This window comes from Tyto alba, unplaced genomic scaffold (genome assembly GCF_018691265.1).
Source record: "Tyto alba isolate M040663 unplaced genomic scaffold, T.alba_DEE_v4.0 Super-Scaffold_20000042, whole genome shotgun sequence".
Lineage (NCBI taxonomy): Eukaryota > Metazoa > Chordata > Aves > Strigiformes > Tytonidae > Tyto > Tyto alba.
The window spans coordinates 7600913-7625123 of NW_024881293.1; the positions used below are offsets into that span (position 1 = coordinate 7600913).

At 37.5% G+C, this 24211-nt stretch overlaps 1 protein-coding gene across 1 annotated transcript in view; it reads left to right on the plus strand.

Annotated features, from left to right (window-relative positions):
- PLCH2 (phospholipase C eta 2) overlaps positions 1 to 24211 on the plus strand; it is a 119083-nt gene that overhangs the window by 17110 nt on the left and 77762 nt on the right. Inside the window, 1 exon segment of the mRNA XM_033007776.2 lies at positions 438 to 923. Coding sequence (XP_032863667.2) covers positions 812 to 923 — 112 coding nt within the window. The 5' untranslated portion in view covers positions 438 to 811.

Sequence of the window (24211 nt, forward strand, 5' to 3'; positions counted from 1 at the left end):
TGTGGAGACAGTTGTGGCATGTAAGAGGAGAAATGAGCTTTTAAGGGTAAGAGACAGAACTGAATGAGCAAGCCAACATCACAGCAGCTAGTTCTTAAAGCTGTCCTTTGGGAATATAGCTGATACATTCACTTATGTAGAATGATGGAATTAAGTGTGTGTGTGTATATATACATATTAAAAATTAAACCCTGCACAAGTAGTTTGGCTTCTGGAGAAGTTGCTGCTGGCAAAAGCATAGTTTTCTATGATTATAGAAAATACGGGAGTGAGGGAAAGAACAGTCAGTGCCTTCTGATATGTGAGGAACAATCTATGTATAAGCAACTGCTGAGGTCAGTCTGTTGTGTGTCATCTAGATATGTTCCTGTAGTAAATATTGTATAATAAACTGTTAAAGCAGCTTCCACTGTTTAAAAAAAAATTGTCTTCTCCAGGTTTGCAACATGCAAGAGATCTTGGGAAGATACGCTGAATACTTGTAACTATTTTGCTCCTGTGAAGGGCCATCACATCTGTTCTATCAAGACTGAGCTCAGTGGTAGTTCTTGCTCCTCACTGATACTATAAATTCTGTTCTTCAATGCACGGAATATGTGTCAGCAGAATTAAAACAGGACAGTCTCTTGAATGTGGAATCCCAGAGAAGGCACTCGCCGTGACTTCTGAAGTAAGCCAGCAACATCCTGAAATTCTTGATTTTTCTCAGTTACTTTTATTACTCAACTGAATGTTTGTGCAGATAGCTGTTCTGTAATACTTTGTTTGACTTGGAGCAGGCACTGTTGCTAGGCTGCTCTGAAAGCTTGCGATGGCTCTGACTTCTCCAAAATCTGTAGCAGGGGATTTGATGCAAAGAGAAGAACTCATGTGTCATGATGGAAGTTGTTTCCATTTCCTCTCTGCAAACATCATCGCAATAGGTAAGTGAAAGTTTACCATCCTTTCATCTAAAAGTTTTGCATTGAAAATACTTTATTTTTCTCCCAATTTACTTTTACTGTATTGAGATTTCATATGGGACTTCTACTTTTCCTTAAATTTGTTTGAGGGAATTGTGATTGTATATTCCTTAGTCCCTTTTTTTTCTCTGTGTAGTTGGTATGACGACTAGAGTTTGGGTGAAGTGTATTTAAACACACCACCCCAAAAACAAAACGCCATAAAAACCCAAAACAAAAATAAAACCCACCAAAACCCCCCCAAAACATCAAACAAAGTATCACTACTCTGGCCTGTGTTTGACCTGTTCCAGTAGTTGATGGCATATATGAGACTGTAAACACCTGATAAAAGCTGGGAATTAGATGGTATTGGAAGGCAACAATTGTAGCAAGTTTAAATAAAATATGGAATATTTCCTTATACAATAAGGATATCTCTGAATCAGTCTTGTGGCCTTGCTTGTACACACAGCCTGTGATGTTGAGTCATGGGAAAGGCCCTTCATGTGCAGAATTGCTAAAACTTTCTCATCACATTCTTAGACTGGAAGTTTTGCATGATGAGCTTTGCATTTGCAGTCTTAGGAAGGCTCATATGGCTTTTATTTGTTTGTTAGCACAGTGTTGTGTTCACCCACTAGTAGCAAACCCTCTAACATGCAGGAAGATATGATTAAAACCCAGTCTTCTTTTGGCTCTTTTAAACTAACACCTAGACTAACCCCGACCCCTAAACTCTTTTCTCCATTACATACAGTTAGTACCTTCGTGATCTTAATGGAGGGTGAAATTTATCTATGTGCTGTTTATCAACTACTTCGCATGAAGGACTACTTGCTTTTTCAGTGTTCATTAAGTATGAATTGTTATGAACCTTTTTGCTGCATGATAATGTAAGATTCTGACTAATGTTACCAGCATTTCCCAAGATGTGCTAGACAGCATAGTATCTTCATGAAACTGGTGACATTTATTCTTGAATAAATGGAGTGTTTTTGAGATGCACTTAAATAGATGAGAAACTGACTTCTACTTCCAAGATAAGGAAATTTTGAAACCACAGATGATGTGCATATCATCCACGATTTGTTAACAAAGAATCATAACGTTGGTGCCTTCACAGAAACCAGCAGATGCATTCGTGTTCCTGGTTGTGTGCCTTTCACTGTATCTGTAAGAACGTAAGGTCTAGGTGTTCAAAAACTAACATGTTTCAAATGTAAGCAGGTTTTCAAGTATAAAACCAAGCAGCTGCACACAGAAACTGCGCTCCTGCTTTTGATTTTTCATGTCTAAACGCAGTGGGAACACAGTATTAAGCTGTTTTCTTATTCTTATCCCTTCTTGTCCCCAACAGGTAGCGGCTTTCTGGTTTAGTTTGAAAATGTGGCCAATAAAAGTTAACGCTCTTCTGAAAGAATGCAGACCTGCCGGCTTTAAATTTCACCATTGCATTTTTAGCTGCTTCTCAATGCTGGTTAGCGGAGATCTTTTTCTGAGAGAAGACTTAATTAGCTGGAATATCTTAAGTGGATAGTAGTTTGGTGGCTTGTAGCTCCCTTTGGCAATTAATGTAGATTGGAAATAATGTATGTAGAAATGAAGCTGACCAGACATGTAAACACAGATGAGAGAGAGAAAAGGAATGGAAGTCTTAATTTTGGTGGTTTAATAGATAAACACTGGAATTTAAAAGGAATGTGGATCACTTTTCTTTGCAAGGCAAGTAGACAGAAGATGGCCAGCAAGAACTGGCTTTTGAATGTAGGTGTATATGAGATCTAATATTTATTAATGGTATCAGTGATATCCCAATTAAGCTTAATTTTTAGGGTTTAATCCAGGAACTAGTAGAGATCAGGATTATATCTATCAGGAGGAAAGATATACATATTTTCATATCTGGCATTTCTAGTTTTATTTCCATAGAACTCTGAGGCATCTTGTGCTGGTCATTGATCCTAAAATAGAAAAGTCTTTAGTCTGAAATCATGTTCTGAAGAACAGTGGATTTGAGAGGGCAGAAGATTGTAGGAGAAAAGACAAAATATAAGAATTACAGAATTTGGTCTACTCAGCCTTGCTAGAACAAATGTTTGTGTTTGCTGAATTCCTCTTAAGAAGGCAGTGAAGTATGCTGAATCCTTTTGTGAAACTAAAAATTATTTTTCTTGTCAAACTCATTTGTACTAATAAGAAAGAAACAGTGATAACCCTCTAACTTAGCATTATCCTTTTTGTGGGTGATTCTGGTGCAGCTGCCTGTCAACTATTTTTGCCTTTCAACCAGGCTCTTCTATTCAGCAGCACCAAGTATGCCTAAATATTTTATTAGCTAATCTTTACCAGATATATTCCAGAGGAAAGACTAAATGCTGAGAAAACCCGGAGGAATCCTTGCACTAGAATGTAGCTAAGAAGGTCATAAGAGCAGCAAGGGAAATCCAGCCTCTTCCTCAAAGCAAAATATCTTGGGCCACATATCTTAAAAATGTAAATTAGTATCATAGGATGAGACTGTCAAAACCAATTACAAGTTTTTTCCTTGATTCTTTCAAGCGCTTCTGGAAAATATTGCTTGAAGCTGATGAGAGCAGGATTTATACTGCCTCAGGTTGTGGCTGTGCGCCAGGAAGTTGTCTGAATTGAGCTGAGCGATACGGAGCTCAAAGAATAACTATTGTTAGCTGTTGCTCTTTTTTGAGTGTTGACAGCTTGCACAGAGGAAAATGAGCTCTTCTCTTAGGAAGCTCTGGAGATTACAGATGTGATTTTGCACATCAAGTGTTGACTAGAAATCGGGTAGGAGGAAGGGAATTGTGTAACTGATGTCTGTGGCAGATGAATTTGTGCTACAGGAGAGATCTGAAGGAGGAGCAGCCGGTTTGTTGCTTTTAAAACAAAAAAAAAAGTTGATTTAACCCATGATTTTGATCAGAACTTCATGTATCTAACACAGGACTCATTTGCTTGAAATACCTTCTCATTTACTGCCAATGGTCATGAAGCAGATAACACTAAAAGTTTTGGCTGGGCTCTCACAAGAACTAATTTAATTGTTTTAGCCAAATTTCTAGCAATTGAGGTCAGTTTAGCTTTCTGCTGGTTTACAATCTGGGTTGATATGGTTTTGGTTTTTGTTTTTTGGGTTTCTTTTTGCCTTTTTTTTTTTTTAAATTTTTTGTTTACTAGCATTAATGGGACTGAATGTATTGTAGCTGTATTAGAAATAGCTTGTCAGTGAAAATATAATCCATAATTAACTGTCATTACACTAGTTCTTACCTTTATCTTATCATATATTTAGTGATATTAGTTTTTCCCTAATAGAGGTAGCCATCATGTTTGACCATCATCTAAATGTGCTTCTTGGGTTCACTGCATGTAGTAAGTACTTAAATATTCTATATTTATTCTTGAATGTATGCAGGTAAGTGGAGCATCTGTTCACAAGTAAATTATTCCAGTGACTGCTTTTTGAATTTATAAAAATAACTATAAAGCATATTCTTAATTGAAAGGTAATCTAAAGGAAATGGACAAATTTTTAACTTCCTGCAAACAGTAACTATAGTTTTACTATCGTGTATGTGTTAAATGTTAATTTTTTCAGCAACTTTGTAGAATTTTTTTTTATTCTTTTAAAAGTCTGTTGAGCCTCTATTAGTGTCCTGTTTGCAAATGCCCAAGCAGTTGGGTAAATGAAACTTGAGTGTCATGATCACTAGCACTGGAACCAAGCATGTGCTGCAGTACTTGGCTAAACTGGGACCTTCCTAAGAGGTATTACTGAAGGCCTGTAGTGCAGTCTTTATCATTTCAGTGTTCTCTCTTGCCTTTGCACAACTCTTGAGCTCTCCTGTCCTTAACTCTGCAAGCTCTTCCATTCACAGCTTGTGGTTTCTCAGCGTGTGAAGATCTGCTTGCTCATATGCTCGAGGGAAGGTTGCCCCAATACTGCCATTATAGTGAGTCAGTAGCAAAATAAGTATTTACAAAAACTGTTTCCTGCCTTTTACCTGCAGATCACACCAACAATGATAATTTTTTTTCCTAGCTCTTTCTTATAAATTGGTTTGCCAAGAGGATTGAAAAAGTGCTGAAATTTAGAAGTGAAATAGGTGTATTACATCATTGGTGTGTTTTGTTGCACTACAGAAATAAGGTGGTATGTTCCAGTTATTGCTATATCATATAAACTGACTTTTAGGGAGCTACTTTTTATTTGTAGGATGAGTCATGATTTGTTGCCTCCTGAACAAGAATTGCCCATTATATACTTCTATACTCATCAGCGTACATACTTAGGACAAAGTGCAAAGAAATGGCAGAAATAGCTGGAGGGAGAGAAAGTCTTCATTGTGCCAGTGCAGCACTTCCAGCATTCCAATGCAAGTGGGTCTGAACCTAAACAAAAGCTGGTCTGCAGCTCAGGAATCCCTTTGCAGACTTGTTCAGAACACCCACTTGAGTTGGTTCATAACTCCCTCATTAACTCTTTCTATGACTCAGTTGAAATGCTGTGTAGTGTGGTGACAGCTATTATCTTATTTTGCCTTTGTATTCTAATAAATGCTAAGCAATCTACACAGAAGTGAACATAATACTGTTGAGATGTTGTCTTGAGTAGCCTATGCTTTCAAATATGACATTTCAGCTTTATCAAGCCTGTGCTGTCAAATGTTACGCTTCAGCTTTCTTATCTAGATGAATATATCTGCAAGAAAATTTAGGAGAAGATGGAGCTGAAGAGTTAAGTCATTAGTTGGAATAAATCCATGAAGTCAAATAAATGCTCCTCAATTGATCATTTGGTCCCATAGTATTATAGCTACCTACAATCTGCTTCTATACTATAGTTATTAATCCTAGATGGCTTAAAATTTAGGACTCTTCTGCAGTTTTCTGATCTTTTCATCAGTTGAGACAAGCAGTTTTCAAAACTTGTTGCTTTTTTTGGAGGAACAACTCTGCTTTTCTGTGTAGGTTGTATATGGATGAGGAATAAGATTGCTATGTAAAAAGGATATATGAGTGAAATGCAATTAACTTTTACAAAATTTTGCTGTATAATGTGATTCAACATTATTACAACAGCACTGGAAAAGTCCAAAATCAAGGAGGTATATGGCAAATTCTGTAATCCTCTATTTTTCAAATATGTTCTGGCATGTCTAGACTCACTTTTGCCATGTAATCTGATGAAAGAGTGTTGTGCAGAGACATGCAAAAATCCTGTTTGCTTAGATATGTAGTACATCAGATTAGCCTGGAGAAGTATTTAAGATGGCCTTCAGCATATGGCTGTAACATGCTGCCTGTCTACATGAGCCATGCTCCTGTCATGGCAGGGGAGTTGGCCTAGATGATCTTTAAAGGTCTCTTCCAGCCCAAACAATTTTATGATACAAATTTAGCTGAAGAACAGACACGCAAGTGATATTATGTGAATTTTGGCATCAGCTGTCTGAAACTAACTTGAATTCAAGCTAGATTTCTGTGAAACTGCCCATCAGTTAAAATGTGAACTGATACTGTGGTTCTACTAGTTCTGCACATATGAGTGAGTGACTGAAGAATGGATACTGGTTTGGGTTTGTTTTTTGTTGACGCAGTTTTAATCAAATCTGAAAAGACACGCTGTTTATCTCAAGTGTTTAAACTTAAACATGCCATTCTCCTTGATTTGGTAACATAGACAGTGGATACTACAAAATTCTGACACCAAATCCTGAAGTTTTTATGTAGTCTCAACTTAATGAATTATGTTTTCAACACCTTTTTTCCTTCCCGTATGGAGAGTAAGGCTATAGTGTAACGAACATTGCAAGCTGCTGTTTGTCCTTTTTGCTGCAGAGGCAGAAATGAGTAAGTGAGGCTTGCAGAATGCACTTTTGTTTCCTTTGTTGGCAATGTCAGTTTATATGAATTTGAAGTGTTCATGAGTCCATGGACTGTTGTAATAAAGACATGAATCTAAGGATATAATACTGGGCTGCTCAGCAGACCGAAGTTCTACTTCTGATTCTGTTACTGATTTATTGTTTGTGTTTGTAGCTTCCCCTTGACCTTCTATTGTCTCTTATTTTGATTATGAATGGGAGCTGCTATTCCTGCACAACAGACACTTCCCAGTCATGTTTGGGTCTTTATTTACCTGTGTTGAAATACAGAAGTATAATAATAATGATGTTCAACCTAAACAATTCAGAAATGAAATAACTATGGTAAGATCCTCTAGACAATGACATTTGTGTGTACTGATATCAGCTGCTTGGGACCTGTCCTGCAAAATACAATTTGTAGGCCTCAAAAATATCTGAACCCTGGAAGTTTTGTGTAGCTAGAAATAGAGTTAGGTGAGAATAAGTTTGGTGTGTTGTTTTTTCTCTTTCCTGATAAAAAAAAATCAACAACAACAACAACAAAAAAAGCAAGCCCAAGCTGCCCCATCAAAACATACAGAATTTAGATGTTTTTGTATTAAAAAAAAAAAAAAAAAAAAGCAAGCCATGTCCTTTATGATGAAGGGCTGTTTAGATGAAGCATCTGTTGTATAAGGCAGATGTTCTTTTAGCATTCTCATTATGTATTCTAGGTACCATTAGTTCCATTTAGGGATAAGTAATCTAAATCTACAAGGGACTTACGTGCTAAGAATGGGAGGGAAAAAGTGCTATTATTTTTGTCAGGTTAACATTTTAAAATATTGGAGAAAGACCTGGAGTAGGGCAATAAGAAATGTTGATTGAGCTGTGTGCCTGAGTTATCATGTGAACTGTACACAAGGATGGCAGTCAGCAGTTTCCAAATTCTGCTGCTTGCTTTTTGCAGTTATCCTGGCTGAGCTTTGTGCCTCAAGATTAAAATGGAGGACAACAAGGGACTATCTGTGCAGCAGTCAGCTAGATTTGCCTGCTTCAGCTGATAGATGGTTCCTAGTCTGGGTAGAGAATTCCCCTGCAGCCCCGTTCAGACTAACATTTCACCTATATATAGAATTTCTATAACAAATTCTATGCCTTGGATGTAAGATGATGATTTCTTTGGAAGTAAACTTGTGTGTATCTGAGAGGCAGAATTTGTCCCAGAATACATAAATTTTTACCAAATGTGTAAATAGAGGGGCTCAAAAGTGTTTCTGCGTGCACCGTACTGGATGAACTTCTATTGAGGCCTCTGGGTGGGTACCAGATTAACAGTATTAACTTCCTTTGTGGAAGAGGTGTGAGCTTTGAGACGCTCATAAATTAGAGACCTATGCTGCATCCGATACGCCTATCTGCAACTCAGAGGTTTCGCACTCTGAACCTTGGTACCTAAGAGTTGGAACAGCAGAACTAGATAGATTGAGATGTATTTCAACATTATTGCTTGAGCCCATTTCAAACTAGAATTTCTTTGAGTTTAGGCTTTTACTGCTTCCTAATGCAGATTCAGAATGTGACTGGCAATCTCTAGCCGGACTTTGAGTTTTTAAGAACAGTTTGTTGTATTTGCAGGCACATACATGCAAATAAGCAGCCAAATGCTTAGGTGGGTGTTTTTCCTGAGAAATCAAACTGATATGTTTTCATCTCAGGTGGTGGTGGTCTGGAATGGATCTGAGGACTGGTGAAACGGTGAAACTGAATTGATTTTCAGTTTGTGAAAAAGGCTGTTTTCTGTTGTGAATGCTCATGTAACACTCTTTAATACTGTTAAAGTCTTAGAAGAAAAACTCTTTGAAAGAATTTAGTCTTTGACCTGTTTTATCTCCCAATAAGAGATCACAAAAAGGAAGAAATTGTCATTTATGTAATGTAGTGTGCATTGTAAAGGAGAAAGTATCTTGAACTACTTAATGACAAGAGCAACTTCTGGTCCTCAGGTCATTTTGCAGTACAGAACGTAATATTTGACTGTAACTTAACAGTAGAGGGCAGAGGTGTTCTTAATTTTATCCATACATTCATTATGCTATATACATGCATGTTCCATACATACATTACATACATCTGCTGTAGGGCAGAGATTTGTGAATCATATATGACAGAAGGCACAAGGAAGACATTTGGCTCAGCATGCAGTCCCTGCTTCCGTCCCACCGCTCCACCAGAACAGGGCTGAGCAGAAAGCTCAGTTTTAAGGGTCCAGATTAAACCACTTGAGCCCAGGTTACAGGGCCTCAAAGAATTTGTCTCCAGCGGCAAAAGGCAACTTAACAAAAACTTGAACAATCATTTTTGTGATGACTATTAGAGTTTCTCTTGCAGATTATTTCAGCAATTTACATGTTTTTTTTTTTTTTTAAAAAAAAAAGTGAGAAAAGTCACTAGAACTTAATATTTGTTTGAGTGTACCTCCCAAAAATGAAGATTTCAGAGATCATATGAAGTTTGAGTAAGGTATAGATGACAACATACAAAGACAATGCTTAGTTACACTTTATCACTTGTTTGCAATGAGTGATTCCATGTAAGCATCCCTAATGTGGGTTGTATTTCCATATAATCACTGGATTTAAAACCCCCCACTTTACAACAACGCACACTAGTGAATTCTTATTTTGCAGCTGATTGAGGAGTGTTAATCTGAGAATTTACAACAAAAATTTTGAAAGCACCTGGCATGGTTTTGTACATAATAGTTACCGAGTTTTATAATCACTGTATTAGCCATTGTCATTATTAAAGGACTTGAATTGATGCGGAAGTGCACATGAGAAGGATAGCTTAAAATGCATGAACAAAGTACAACTAAGCAATCAAATCCCTAGGAAACCAGCATGAGAAAACAGACTGAGGGGAAATAATAGTTGAAATTAATGAATGCCTTAGGAAAATTTAACTAAATGGAAAGACCTGATTGATTGTAATACACTTGGATTATTTTTTTTGTTTGTTTTGAGATACCCAAATATATGTAAAGCAGCTAATTTATATTTCAGATAATTTGTACAAAAAATAATCTCGCTGTGTCTGAAACTTTTAAAATGCAAAAGAGTTCAATAAGGTTCAAAAGTACTCTGATGTATTGCACTGTAGGAGTATCTTTCTTGAGGCTTCTGACATTCATGATGAACCAGTTAAAACTCATCTGATTAAGTATTTCAAGATTGCAATAGAATAAATTGGAATATTTCAGTCCAGATTAATAATCTGGATCAGTGCTCTCACGATACAGAAGCAACATAAATCTCTAAACCCTCAAGCTTGTGTTTAGACTAATGCAATCACTCCACAACCTGGGTTCTTTCTCAGCTGGTATCTGCCTTTACCAATCTACAGAGCAGCCTTACAGTGCTGCTGTTCTGGTTTGTATCAATTTCTGAACCTTCTGTAGGATAAATGATGATACAAATCATAGCTCAAGAGTAAATCTGGACCAAGTAGTGTATGAGGATCTCACATTTCAATTTGACTGTGCTGAACACTGGTATCTTGTATTTCAGCTGATGTGATTCATACATTCCTTTTTCCTGTTTTAGAGGAATGTTTGTTTGTTTTCTTAAGGGTATTAGTTTGGATCAAATGAGCTTTTTAAACCTTGCCATTTAGCCTAAATAGATTGAACAGGCAATGAAAAACTGTCAAGCTTTCTAGATGGATTTCTTGGTTTTTGTTTGGTTGGGATTTTTGTTTGCCTGTTTTTTAGTAAAGTATACTGTAATGTAGCTGTTGGAGGCTCTGCGCCAAGATGCCTAAAGGTGTTTAGTCTCCTAACTTTTATTCAGGCACAGTCGTTTCCACTGAAATCTGTTGGAAGTTAGGAGCCTAAATACTATTAGACACCTGCAAGGGAGCAGGGAGTTTGTGGTCTTCACGCATCCTTTGACCTTGTTTTAGAATCATGAAATACTAATAATCATCTGTCTTTGTTGTATTGGAGTTTTGTGTGGAAGGCTGTGCAACTGTCAGAAATAGGAATGGGAACCTTAAAGGTACTTAAGAAGGAGGTCTGGTTTGTTGGTTGCTCTCCATTGTCAGTAGAAATACTGGAGTTTGGCTTCACCTTTCTTTGCTGTGTGTTACTGAAGTCATGCGACTATAATAAGAAGGGGAGAGTTACTGGCATAGTCAATTTATATGTTAGGTCTGTTTGTTCTGTACAAGTTAACTAGTGAAAACAAGATAGAAGGCACTGACTGAACTGTGTTGCAGAATCGGTGTTTCTGCTGTACTAGGGAAACAGTACAGTGTACTACACATATATATAGCCATATGGTAGCTTTATAGTAGAAATCTGCAGCTCACATTTTAATTTCTGTAATTTAAAATCATCACTTTGAAGTTTGAAAAGGAAAGTAACAAATGGCAGGTTTGATGGGTTAAATCTTTCTAATGAGCAGAAATTCAACTCAGACTGCCGTTCTTGAGGTGCTAAAGACTATTATATTACTCCAAGACAATTAATAATCTTTAGAGAATCTGTGAGCAAGCTATATTGTCCTTACAGGAATAACCAATCTTGGAGAGACTGACCAAGCTCTTCTTTATTTCAGGTTTAGACTGCAACAACTGAGTAATATGCTATCAGTATCATAATATTGTCTGATCCAAGCTACTGCTGTGATGTCACTAGATCTTTTTTGTCACTTGTGGAAGAAATGGAATTATTTGGTTGAGGTAAAGCCTGAGGCGTATTAAATTTCTGGTGCGCTGGTGTTAAGAGCTTTTATGGTTGAACATGGATTAGAAACCAGATCACCTGAGTGTTACCTTCAGTTTCTTCTTCCACCTCTGCCAAAATGCCCCCCTTCAAGTTTTCTTGCTCTTTCTCTTGTATATGTGTTGCTGCCTGTAAAGATTTTAGAAGTATGTAGTGAGAAATGGGACACTAAGAGCAGAATAAATAGTACTGTTTGCACGCGCGTTCCAGAGTCCAGGGTAAGGATATTGCCAGTCCAGTGGTCTGTATCGCTATTGCCATCTACTGGATGAATGCAGAAATGCTCAACCGGCATCATAGCACAAACCTGACTAAAAAGGAGAGAGAGGAGACTTTGGAACAAGAAGTTATATTTTCATTTAGATATATATGTGTGTGTCTGTATCTTCCATAGTTATTAAACGGTTCTTTTGAACAGTACAGTGACAAAACCATGATGCATAAATATGGCTTTTCTCCCATATATGACCAGTATTATGCAGGTTTACTATGAAAGAGAGATCCCAGGAGACTACACTGCGTGTGTGGTCAGATTTACATAGCCTCCAAATATTCACTTCATGCTTCTAGAATGCAGGTTTGGAAAGTTTCATGATGCCTCAGAACCAGGTCTGTCAGACTACTGTTATTTCCAGAGCTTTTGTACCTGGCATCACTTGGTGGCTATTATCTAGGGCGACTACTAATGTGTGCCCTCAAAACTGCTGGTAGTTGAAAGGCAGAATAAAAGTTCTTGATAGGTGTGAGTATCTGGTAGCAGGGAAGTTACATTTCTTTATAGTTTTTGGTTGGTTGGTTGTTTTTTTTTGTTATAAACTAGTGAAATAAGTAAAAATAATGCTTAGTCAGATGGTTAGAATAAGTGCAGTATGTTTAGAGGTAGAAAACTAATTTCTGGATTGACTGAACCAGTGCTGGAACAATCAAATAGAAAGTCTTTATAATGCTGCGAGGGGAAAAATATGTTCCTTTCATTCATTTGGATGGGTGCTTAGCCTGTGTGTCTGTCAAAGATGGGAGGGTGGGGGGAAATCCAGTATTCTTTACCAAAGTTGAACTATATTGGCATTATCTGTGGGAAGTTCTTAAGATACAGACATTAGCTGTGAATAAGTCTGTCAATCAAATCAGCTCTGAAGGATGCTGTTCCTGTAAGCACTGTAAACAAAAGCTGGGTCTCTCCCTTGTACATTTTTTCACAAATAATTTGTATCTGCTGATAGTTCGGGTAAACTTAATCCCACTGAAAGTCACTGAATGCAGATATAGCCAAGTGACTCTGAGCCGTCATGTCTTACAGCATTAACTGTTGTCTGGCTTTGATTTGCTTTTGGAGCTTGGCAAATGGCTTTTTAAAATCCAAGCCATCCCTGTCTGTGACACTGTGAAATTTGCCTGGCTTTAGATCTTGCTTAACTCCCAAAACATTTAAATGCCCTTCATCTACAAACAGTTTCCTTTTATCTTTGTTCATATCAGAACCTTATCTGTCAGTTTGATCTGAGGTTAAATACTTCATCAGAGAGATGAATGCTTTGTTTCTTGAGAGAACAAATAACTTCAGGTGTCTTCTGAAACAATCATAGTGGTTTTCTACAGTTAACTATGAAGAAGTGCTTTATGTGAGGCTGCTGCTATCTTCTAGTAAATTCAGGATTTTTCAGCTGCATCACTGACTATATAGTAAAAAAATAATACTCTACTTTTGAACTCATGATCTCAGAGATACAAACCATGAGTTAAACCTGTATAGCCAATATGAAGGGAAGCTGTTCTGTTATGGACCTTTTATGCTGAAAATGTTCTGCACAAAATAGAGGAGCTGTGAATAGTTTATAGATAAAAGTGAGTGAGATTATTTTAAGCAATAATGTAAGTTTTTGTTATTTTTTTTCTCAGTGTGAGACAGATTCCTTAGCTAGTGATCAGAATGAGTCTCAAGGATCTTGCTTGCAATGATGGGGAACCATGTTACTTCTTTGAATGCTTGAGATTCAGTAGTACAAGACAAAAATGTCTTAAATAGTTAAAGAGATCCTGCTGAGAAAGTTATCCTTTTGTGTTGGTGTAGATGCTGTTGCTCAGAGAAACTAATGTTACCTCTAATGATGAGTAAAGTTCTACTAGTAAATGTGTGTTCTTTTATTTATTTTTTTTTCTCTGTAATTCTTGGAATGTGCCTGAACAGAGTTCTTGTAAATGAGAAAGAACAGTGCCATGCAACAGTATGGTAAGAGCCTTTGGAGATAACGGACCTGAGCAGCCCCATAAAGGAACTTATATAATGTGCAGAGTTGGTAATTACAGACCTGGAGCTTACCTCAACAAGTGCTTGTCTTTTCTAGTAACGTCTCAAATGTTGTTGTTGGGGTTTTGGTTTCGGTTTTTGGTTTTGTTTTGTTTTGTTTTTTTCTTTTTTTTTCCTGTGTGGCTTGGTGGGGTTTTTTTGTGTTTTTTTTTGTTTGGTTGGGTTTTTTTGTTTGTTTGTTTTTGTTTGTTTGTTTGTTTTTTTACATGGCCCTTATCTCAAGTAAAAAATAAGGCTTTCTTTACTGTACTATAAGTGTTACTTGGCATGTATTTCAGATGCAGGAATATTAGCAAGTTCAGTCCTTTATTTTGTTTTGCTATAACAAGTTGATGTCTTCCTTCAATTTTGGGTGAAGTTTGGGAGATGCTTCATCATCCCTCTTCACCTGGAAGGAAATGAAGCGCCAAGGTTCACACAATAAGCTCATCAAGGATCTGAATATATTAGAACATGCTTTGGCATTTTACTGAATTTTGTATGATGTCATCATGTCAGTTTGCCTGTGTATCTTTTCCATGTATTTAAAACTTTTTTTCATTTAATTCATTTAAATATTTGAGTGTTGTTAAGTATTATATTGCACTGCACTATATTATTGTGAAACAATAAGATAGGTATAAATCAGGTTTTTAATCTTTCATTTTGTTCATTTCCATAACTATTCAAATAGTAGAGTTCTCTGAATAATACTAATTTAACCATGTCTAAGGCTAATAATCCAAAACGTAATGGAGAATTGAGACCAACTGCTTTAAACCACTCAGAAGGTATTGGGGTTTTTTGGTAGTGTTTGTTTTTTTTTTTTGGATAGTCATAGGACATGGAACTAGTCAGCAGATGAAATAATTTAATCCCGTACACTACCACTTGCCAGAACCACTGTTATTTCCCTGAGGTAACAATCTTTTTCCCTCCCTGAAGAGCTGAAGTTTCAAACAATTGGCTCAGTAAAGGAGGAGAAGACAAAATACTTTGCATCTGTTTAGAGACCAGCCTAATCCCCTTAACTGGTGTATCTCTTACTGAGCCTGAAGGGGGATTGTTGGTTCCTAGTAGGCTGGCAGGATTTGTGACTGGATCTAAGGCAGAAAAAACTCCAGGTTCGTGTCACAGTAAAGGAACTTTGTGCTTACATGGGCAGATAATTAGAATGTGCAAGAGCATTAGTGAAAGTCAGAGCAAAATTGTTCCAAGAACGTGTGCTCCAGCACAAGACTAATCTTTGTAATAGTGGCAGATGGAGGAGCTGGGCTGCTGTCAAGATCAAGCTTAAAAGTCAAGAAGCAGAGCCCAATGAGAGTTCAAAATGGCCATTTGTTGGAAGCACTGGCATTCAGATCCATGATTGCAGAACAGTTTTTTTTCTTATCATTTATTACCAGAAATAAGGAATAACTAGACAACAAAGTACTGTTTGAAGGAGGCAGGGATGGAAAGGTTTGTGCTTAATCCAGTATGCTGTCCTTCGGAGGAAAATGGTTAGTTAGGAAAATCTAGTTCTTTCAATTTATTTTTTCTCATGCAGCTCTAGGTAGAAATTTGCATTAGAGAAGTTTTACTGTGGACAGGGACTAAAAAGTTAAAACTATCTCTTACGAGTTGCAAATATCTAGACAGCATATAGTACTGTAAAAACACTAAACTCGTGAAAACCTTTGCAGTCCTGGTTGATTATACTGAACTGGCTATGGGATGATGTTATTAAGCTGTATTTCTTTTAGAGCAGGTGATTGAGAAGTGGAGCAAGATCGTCCTTTCTTACATGACTGTAAATTCACAGCAAAGGAATGAACATGATTCTGTTCTGCTACCTTGCAAACCTAAGTGGTTGGGGATGAAGGTGGTGTATACAGGTGCATCTGCATTTTATCTTTTTAGAGGCAGTGAATTTTTCTTTGCAAATAAATTCATTCTGTTATTTTGGATGTTCAGGGTTAGAGGTTTTAAATACTCTATCTGAAGAAGAAGCATTAGTTGGCAGAGAAAAAAATCTCTAGTGGAGATCTGTAGAAGTTTTAGAAACCATTAGTGACGGGAGATCACAGTAGATTTAAAATTTATAGGATTTGTGATTCATAATCACTCTGGCATAATTGAAAAGGGACACCTTGTATGGTTGTAAGAAATCATGGCTGTGGCAGTGCCTGACTGTACTTCCTTGTTAAGCAGTGGAAGAGAAAAGCAAGGGGAATCTTAAGGAACATGAGCATTAAACAGCTGTCATAAAGAATTCCCTGTTGTCTTAGAGGAACAGACATTTCAGTGTTAACTGACACTAGAGATACCAGGAAGGAGATGTCAGTCGTTGAAGAGTTAATTTTTCCAGCAAAAAGTAGTTTAGATAAAATCCTACCTCTTTTTTCTCCCCCGCTTCCTCGGGTGTTGTGTACAGTAAAGGAGCTTGTACCATCGGAAAACTGACAGTGATTCCTCAGTGACTGAGCTAATAAATGGGATGAAATTTAAACTGCCTTCTCACACAAACAGAAAGAGGGACTTGCAGAAGAGGGAGCAAGACGGAGGGAAAATGCTGAGCATTTTTACATTCTAACATAGGCAATTGAAAAAAAATATTCTTATTTCTACAAGACAATGGATTTAGGAAGCCCACCGCAGAAGCACAGTAGGTGGATTTATTCTTTTTACTGTATGCACTAGTATTTTAGCTAAATTGTACTTGTGCTTATGGGCACAGTTGGTTTTTAGTAGTACTTTGCTAACATCACATTACTCTTTCTTTTTTCTCACTTTTTCAGAGATATTTATTTAGCTGTTTGACCCTGCCTGTTTAGAGGATAATATTTTTTAGATCTTATCAGCACACTGTCATTCCAAAAGCTCTTTTAGCTCTACGCAGGCATGTTTTATTAATTATGGCCATAGTATCTAGTTGAATAAAAAGACTCTCAAGTGAATGAAAATCTATTCCACTGACTGTAAATGAAATATCTGCTGCTTCAGAGAAATGGTAATGCTAAAGATAGAGCACTTCATAATTCTCTGACAAATTTGTTTACTTCAGAGCAGTTTCATTAGCTATAGACATTACATTTAAGTGTACCTTGCAAACTTGCCTGATGGAGGAAATGAAGGTTGGCTTTTAAATGAGAGGGGCTACACCACAATGCAGTGTGCTAAACTCTACGCATCATTTCTTAATGTCGTTAATCATTGCTATCTGGAATAGAATCGTTTATGCTAACTGCCACACTGTTCAGATGTACCTGCATTCTCTCGGTGATTATACAGTAGTTTTGCTCTGGTAGGTTATGCTGATTGGTTTAGATTGTGCAGTCACTCTTATCTTTGGCTGTGGTACATAGTTCATTTAAGCCAAGAACATGTTTAGATCTCAGATTTATTCTCCTGTTGTGTGGTTTTTGTGGTTCTGTATATGCATATGACAATTGCATGTTTTATGGCAAAGCAGGTTTGTATAGAGGATGATGTTACTTGTATCTTTGTTCTATTTGAGGATAAAGCTGTCACGTCTTTAATGATGGTTGTAACACTTCAGGTATCCCGTGTGCTGAGCCATTTTGAGTAGATAATTAGTCAAGTCAATGACTGACAAGTAAATTACCGCTAACACATGGAATGCATCTAACTGTTAAAGGCACCTGCAGGCACTCAGGTGCTGTGCAAGCCAGGTCCTCAGAAAATGGTAAATGAGGAGATGGGAGTTTATTCTAAGATCTACTGAACAACCACTTAACTGTCTTGCAGGATGTAGTGCTACCTTCTTGTTTTTTTTCTGTGCCCACAGAAACGATGACTTTGGGGATATTCTTCCAGCAGAATTGTTCTATTCTTGCATTTTTCTTCTCTGTGGGCTTTATATAACCTTCCCCACTCTTCTAGCATGCATTTGCCACACTACTACTGAGATGCTTATGAATAATCCTTCACTGGAAGAGCTTTTTTTTTAATAGTACAAGTACCAGATGTTAGATTCAAGCTTCTTACAGACAGGTAGGATAGGGATAAAGTCTGTATTCTCTGTCCTGTGTATCATGGCCATGATGTCTCATAAATATAGTTTTGGTATTAAAGTGACTTTGTCAATGACCATCACCAGAGTGTGGGTTGTTTTTTTTTTTACTGTCCGGTTTAGAACCTGATTTTCTTTCCTACTGTGAATTCAGGTGACTTGGCTGACTACTGTGTGCAGTTTGCTGTTTCCTTCTCAGTAAAAGTTGCTGGATGACTTCAAGTAACATCCAAGCTATGCAGATTTCACACTTTAATCAGAACAGTTTGAGGCAATAATATAAGTTAGAAGCGTGAGGGAGTTGTGAAGGTCCTATACTACTTCCCTGTTGTGAAACATGCAGCATAACTAGGTAATTTAGGGACAAGAGGTTATGCAGTAACAGATTGTTCCATTCATTTTTAGAATGGAGAAATAAATATTGTATCTGTCCTCAGCACCTGAGCAAGTGATGCTTATCCTCTTGATGGATGGGATGCTCTAAAAAAGTAAAGAGGTTTGGGCAATTGCCTGGAAGACACTAGCCTGCATTGGCCCAGCTTTTTATGTCCAAGATTTATAGTTCATGCAGTGAATTGTGCATTGAGTTCTTGTGTCCTTCTACACAGTGAAATAATGAAAGGTATATTTCCAGTTTCTGTGGGGATTGAACAGTCTGTGGATGTGCCATTCTCTGTTTTTCTTCCTGCCCTCGACAGCAGTTGCACTTTTCAGGGCTAATTCCAAGCCAGCTGAATTTGATGGGAGTGCTTTTCCTCCTGCGGTGCGAAGTTCCGTGTGCAGCAGCAGCACGTCCCCGTGGCTGTGGGGCCAAACTGCATGGGTGACTGTGGAGGGTGTCGGGGCCAAGGGGGGTGGTTACTCCCTCCTGAGCATCACTTCTGAGGCCCCATCGAATGCTGTTTCCAGTTCTAGTTCCTCAACATGTGGGTGATGTTTCCAACTTGAGGCTCCCGTAGTGCTTGACTAGGTGTTCTGGGTCTGGAGCAGGTGGTGCCCAAGGAAAGAGGCTGAGGGAACAGGACTGGACTAGCTTGGGGAAGAGAAACCAGGGAAGAGATGTAATCACAGTTTTCCCTTGCTAGTTGGTACTTAGAGAAGCTAGCTCCTGACTCTCCTCGGACATACACGGTGTTATTTTCTCTGTAGAAGGTTTGACAGCGTAACTCTTGGATGTTATTGCTCTTGTGAAGTTTAAATAAACTGAATTTTCATCCTACATCCTTTCATGTTTAGCTGGTCATTGTGCCTGTATTTTGTGACTACTTTTTTTAAAATTAGGAATTGTGGCCATTAAACAGATTGTGTCTGCTACATCTCTATGTGTTGTGATTTTTATCAACGAATACAACCTATAGTGTCTTAAGTTTCCTTACTCTTCCATCTAGTGTCTGAGAAAAAGTGGCTCCCACATGTAGCTCAGGAAACTGCATTATGAAATTTATGGATAATTAGTATGATGCCAAAGAGCTGGGGCACCAAGAATGCATGTCATTGATTTAATTGTTGCAACAAAACACAGGCTAGACTTTTTTTTTTAATCAGGCTGCAAACATTATGGATTAACTGGTCATCTTGTGCTATTGTTCAGAAGCCACCTGCAGCTCTCTCTTTTGTCAGTTATATGATAGTAGTATAAAGCATTTTTTTCCTTCTCTTTGAGAATTAGAGAAATAGTAAGTCTTGTTTTATTAATCTAAAAATATTTGTATACAGTGGCTAAATAAGAAACACAGGCAGGTTTAACACGACTGGGTGGGGTTTTTTTTGCCATTGCAAGGTCCTATTTAAAAACCAGGCAGGCCCAGCAGTAGTATAGAAACTTCCATTGTTACCTTGTTTCCTCCTGGAACTTATGCTAGACATGCATGGTTTGCAAGCCTTTTTATCTGCTAATAAATCCTCACCCTGAAGGTGCAAAGTAGCATGGTCCTTTTTGGTTTTGTTTTTGTCTGAAAAAATGCTTATATGTGGTAGGCACTTTCCTTTCAATGCATTCCCAAGTCTGTCTTGGAGGGAAACTGATTCCTTCAGTATGAATCTTTCATTTGCTGTGGATGGTAAAGCTTGATAAGTTACCTTTTCTAAAGAGTATTAGAGGAACGTTTTTTACAAGGACAAAGCATGAACACTAACATTGAGGGAGATGTAAAATTATTATATAATAATTTCTAATAAGCTAGAGGGATTTGAATGCTGAAAATGTATAGAAGACTCAACATGTGTGTGGAAAATGTTACAGTGGAAGTATCCTTAAATCGTTATCTTGTTGCATCATGTTTTAAGGAGAAATACTGGTCAAAAAGCTGAAATAACTCTAAGATGGAATAGTCAAATGCAGATTTTTATAGCAATGGCTCTCATGGAACTTTAGTCAGTGAAGACTTCTGAGAGGAAGAAAGCTACCGTTTAAATGCATTATTCTTGCTTCAGGGCCATCTGCATCCATTAGGAATTTGGAATTGTGGCGCACTGGTTTTGTTGTCACAAACTTTCAGAAGGTAACAGTTCAACTTGCATCAGAGATTGTCTAAAACAAGTACCTCCAGATAATACTGGATACTTTTGACTCCTTGGGTACAAAGTGTAATCAGATAAGGCATCCAAGGATGAAACTAATTCCCTTTTTCTTTTCTTCATGACACTAGGACACTTCCTTCATTCTTTGATCTGTTAGGCAAATTTTGGTTGATTTCAAACTCATTCAAACTTTGGTCTAACAAGCTTTAATTGGATAATCCAGGAATATACCGCAGTTGTTTTATGTGGAGATCCAGCCTAATGCGGTATGGTAATGCCCTTTTTCCCCTTCCCAAAGATATTGTTTTGAAATATGGTTTTGCAGATGTATTTTAATGAAGATTCTTTTTGCCTGAAGCAGCAGTGAGATCTCTGCATAACAGGAACTATGAATTATTTGCACATGTGTTTATAAATTTGCTTTATAATGAGCTAAGAATAACAAAGTTTATGATCTTACTAGGTGTAGCTGTCTGGCTGTGACTTGATTAGGTGAATGTTGTCAAGGGTCTTCATTCTAATTTTCAGTCATTCTAAGCTTATTGTATGCTTAGAAACTTCCTTGAGCAGCCCTTCTTCACCTTTTGTTTTATTTGCAGGCTTTGTGTTTTCAAACTGCATCAGTTCTCTTGAACCAGAACACTGTTTTGTTAGTGAGAATTAACTGCCAATGTACCTCTGAAAATTATCAATTCACTTGCAACCTTCTGTCCCAGTTCAGACTGATATAAGACAGTGAAGACCTTTGATAGTTTTTCATTTGGAGTTTCATTCTTTTCCTGCGTTTCTGGGCAAGCTTTCATGCCATGCCCCTGCTGTTTAGCCATTCATGTTCAGGAGAGGTTAGTTCTAACCCTTTTAAAAAATAAAACCCAGCTGGGGTCAAACCTGATAGTAAAGCTTTGATGCTTGCTGCTGTAGCACATGATTCAAAGTTTAGTCCCCCACAGTTCCCTCCCCTCAGAGAAGTCTCTTCATTTATTCATACATTATTTAGCTGGTGATTTGAGTAACAGATGCCTATAGGGGGGCATTCATAATTTATTACCAAGAATGAATAAACCTTGGCCTGTGGACAGTGAGGACAGACTAAATTCACGGGGTTGTTGAGGGTAGGGCTTTCCCTTAAAGTAGGAAATAGCTAAAAGGGGTGCCAGTAGTTTTAATTTAGCAGTGATATGTAGAGACTTAACTTGCAGCAAGTTCCTGTGTTAAGCTATGAATTACAGCATCTCTGTGATACTTGTAGGACAGCTTTAATGTTTAGGATGTGATAAGGCCTAAACTCGTGTCTGTTGAACTTTCTCACTAGCTCTGTCAGATTTTGGTTCGGGTTTCTGTAGATTTTTCAGTGTCCAGTCAGGTAGTACTTGAAAAGACCAGCTTTTGTTAACTTCAAGGTTCAAAGCAGGTCCAGAAGAATTTTATAGTAAATATCTAAACTAGAGATGGTGAGAGTAACTTGAATGAGATCACTTACTTTGGATCTATGGAATTTCATCAGATGTGAAATGTTTTGTCAAATTGAATTTTTTTGGTTTGCTTTACATGTGAGATTGAACATTCTGTGAAATACTTCTGTACTTTTAAATAACCCATTTCTTCAGTTTTGGAACAAAATGTATAGATTTTTTGATTGTTTTGAAACATCTCATTTAAGGTTATGTATGTTAGTATATATTGCTTTGTAGTATATTGTACTTACATATAAGCTACGTACTACTACGTATATATAATATATTACTTAGCATGTATTACTATCTCATGTGCTTTTAAAGTCAATAAGTATTTTGATGAAACAAAACATTTTGATGCAAAATACATGTATTTTGGGCACTTTCCTTTGTAGGAATCATGAAAGAAAACTTTCCCACTTCTTTTCACAGTTCTCTGCAATGCTGTCCACTGATGTTTCTGATATCTGAAAGAGGTGGTGTGGGATGATCTAAGCAAATATAGTTGTTACAGGACATGAACTGAGACTTAACATAGAAGAATAAATATAATTGTTAAAAAAAAATTGGGGGGGGGGCGGAATTTTAGAACAAAATTTTCCAGTCCCATATATTTTAAATCTGCCTGTGCTAGCCTGCATTTGTTTCATGGCTAAGTCTTTGGTTCTTTTCAGGAGGTAAATCAAAGTGAGACTTTGGCACTCCTACTGGTTCTTGGAAAGGAACTTGATTTCATTCCTGAGTCTCTTCCATTTCTAAGTTAAAGCCCGTCTGCAAAAGACCAACATTCTGAGTTAAGATTTTGCAACACAGGTCTATTTCTGCTTCTGGTATTTTTGTACAGAGCAAATGGTTCTGGTAGCATGAGTGTGATTGACAGGAACTGAGGTGCAATCAGTTCTTTTAGCGCTGGGTTTTATTAATAAATAAAGATAAAAATATTGTCTACTTTTAATTGTGTTTTCTTGACGGTATGTGTGTTAAAAACAACACGTCATGGTGTAATTCTACTCTGGCATTAGAATTAGTACAGTAATGGCTCTATCTATACATGTATATATGATAGAGCAGTTAACTGCAGCAGCTTCTACTATGAATGGTTGCCTTTTAAAGGCTGAAGATGGACACAGCACGTTCTCTGAGCAGAGCATTACCTGATACCTGAGGACCAAAAAACCCCCCTGAACAGGGAATTGCAGTCCTCACGATGCCTTTCTGACAGCCCAGTGGGAGTGACCTGTAAAAGGGAATGAGTCTGTGTCTTTATAGGCATATTCATGTGGAAGATGTCATGGAGCTGCTTACGGATGACAGGGCAAATGAATGCAATTACTTTATATAATAAAATGGACTCGATATTTTGTGGTAATAGTCTCTGACTGACAGCTGGGAGCAGAGGGGGAAAAGGGGAAGTGAACTAGCTCTGGTAGGAAACAGCTTAAGACTATAGCTCTGTAACACAGTTTAAATTCCACATCTCTGCATCTTAGAGAAACCTAATTTTTTAAATCTCCACAGGCTTCTCAGAACAGAAAATGCTAATTTTAGAAATGTGGCAGCTCGTCTTCTTCCCCACCCCCTTCCATTTGCTGCCAGAATGCTTAACAATCCAGTAAACAAGCTGTAGAAAACAGGGAAATAACCTCAAGAGCTGAGGGTGTTGGCCTCTTCTCACTGACATTTTGGGGAAGGACTTGGCCCCGTGCTTCATGGGTCTTGAGTTTGAAACCAATTTAAAAATAGAAGAGTAACAGTTGAACTGACAGTAAATAGAAGCATTTAAAGGTGTAGTAATCAGGGCTAGCAGTCTCCCTTCACTGACCTGATTAATTCTGCACCAGTACTTAGGATAGTCTAAATTAAAGCATTGCATAAGAAGAATGCTTGGAAGTAAAGAAACAAGCCCTAAGTTTTCAAGTAGGACTTGGGTATCTCATTTCGGGTGTTCATCTGAACATACACTGAAAATCTGACACTGGAAATTGCACCCTTCTCCCCATAGTATCTGCTTAGGGAGTTTATTATATATTACAAAACACAAAATACAGTGGAATAACTTCTGTTTTGAAATGCCTTTCTACTGTGCAAAAGGGTGTATTACTTCATCTTAGTAAGTGTCCAGACTCCACATTAGTGCAGTTAGTGAACTATAATTTCCAAACTCTATACTGATTTCCTTGTGTAGCTGCATCTTTATTCTCTGCTTCAATCTCATGTGTGAAAACACATTGGAAAATGTTTATCCAAAATCAAATATATTAGAGTGGCAGCTATCTAATATGAGGCCTTATAATGCAACCTGGTTTGTTCTCATTTTGGTGGCAGGTAGTGACCTGAGGCC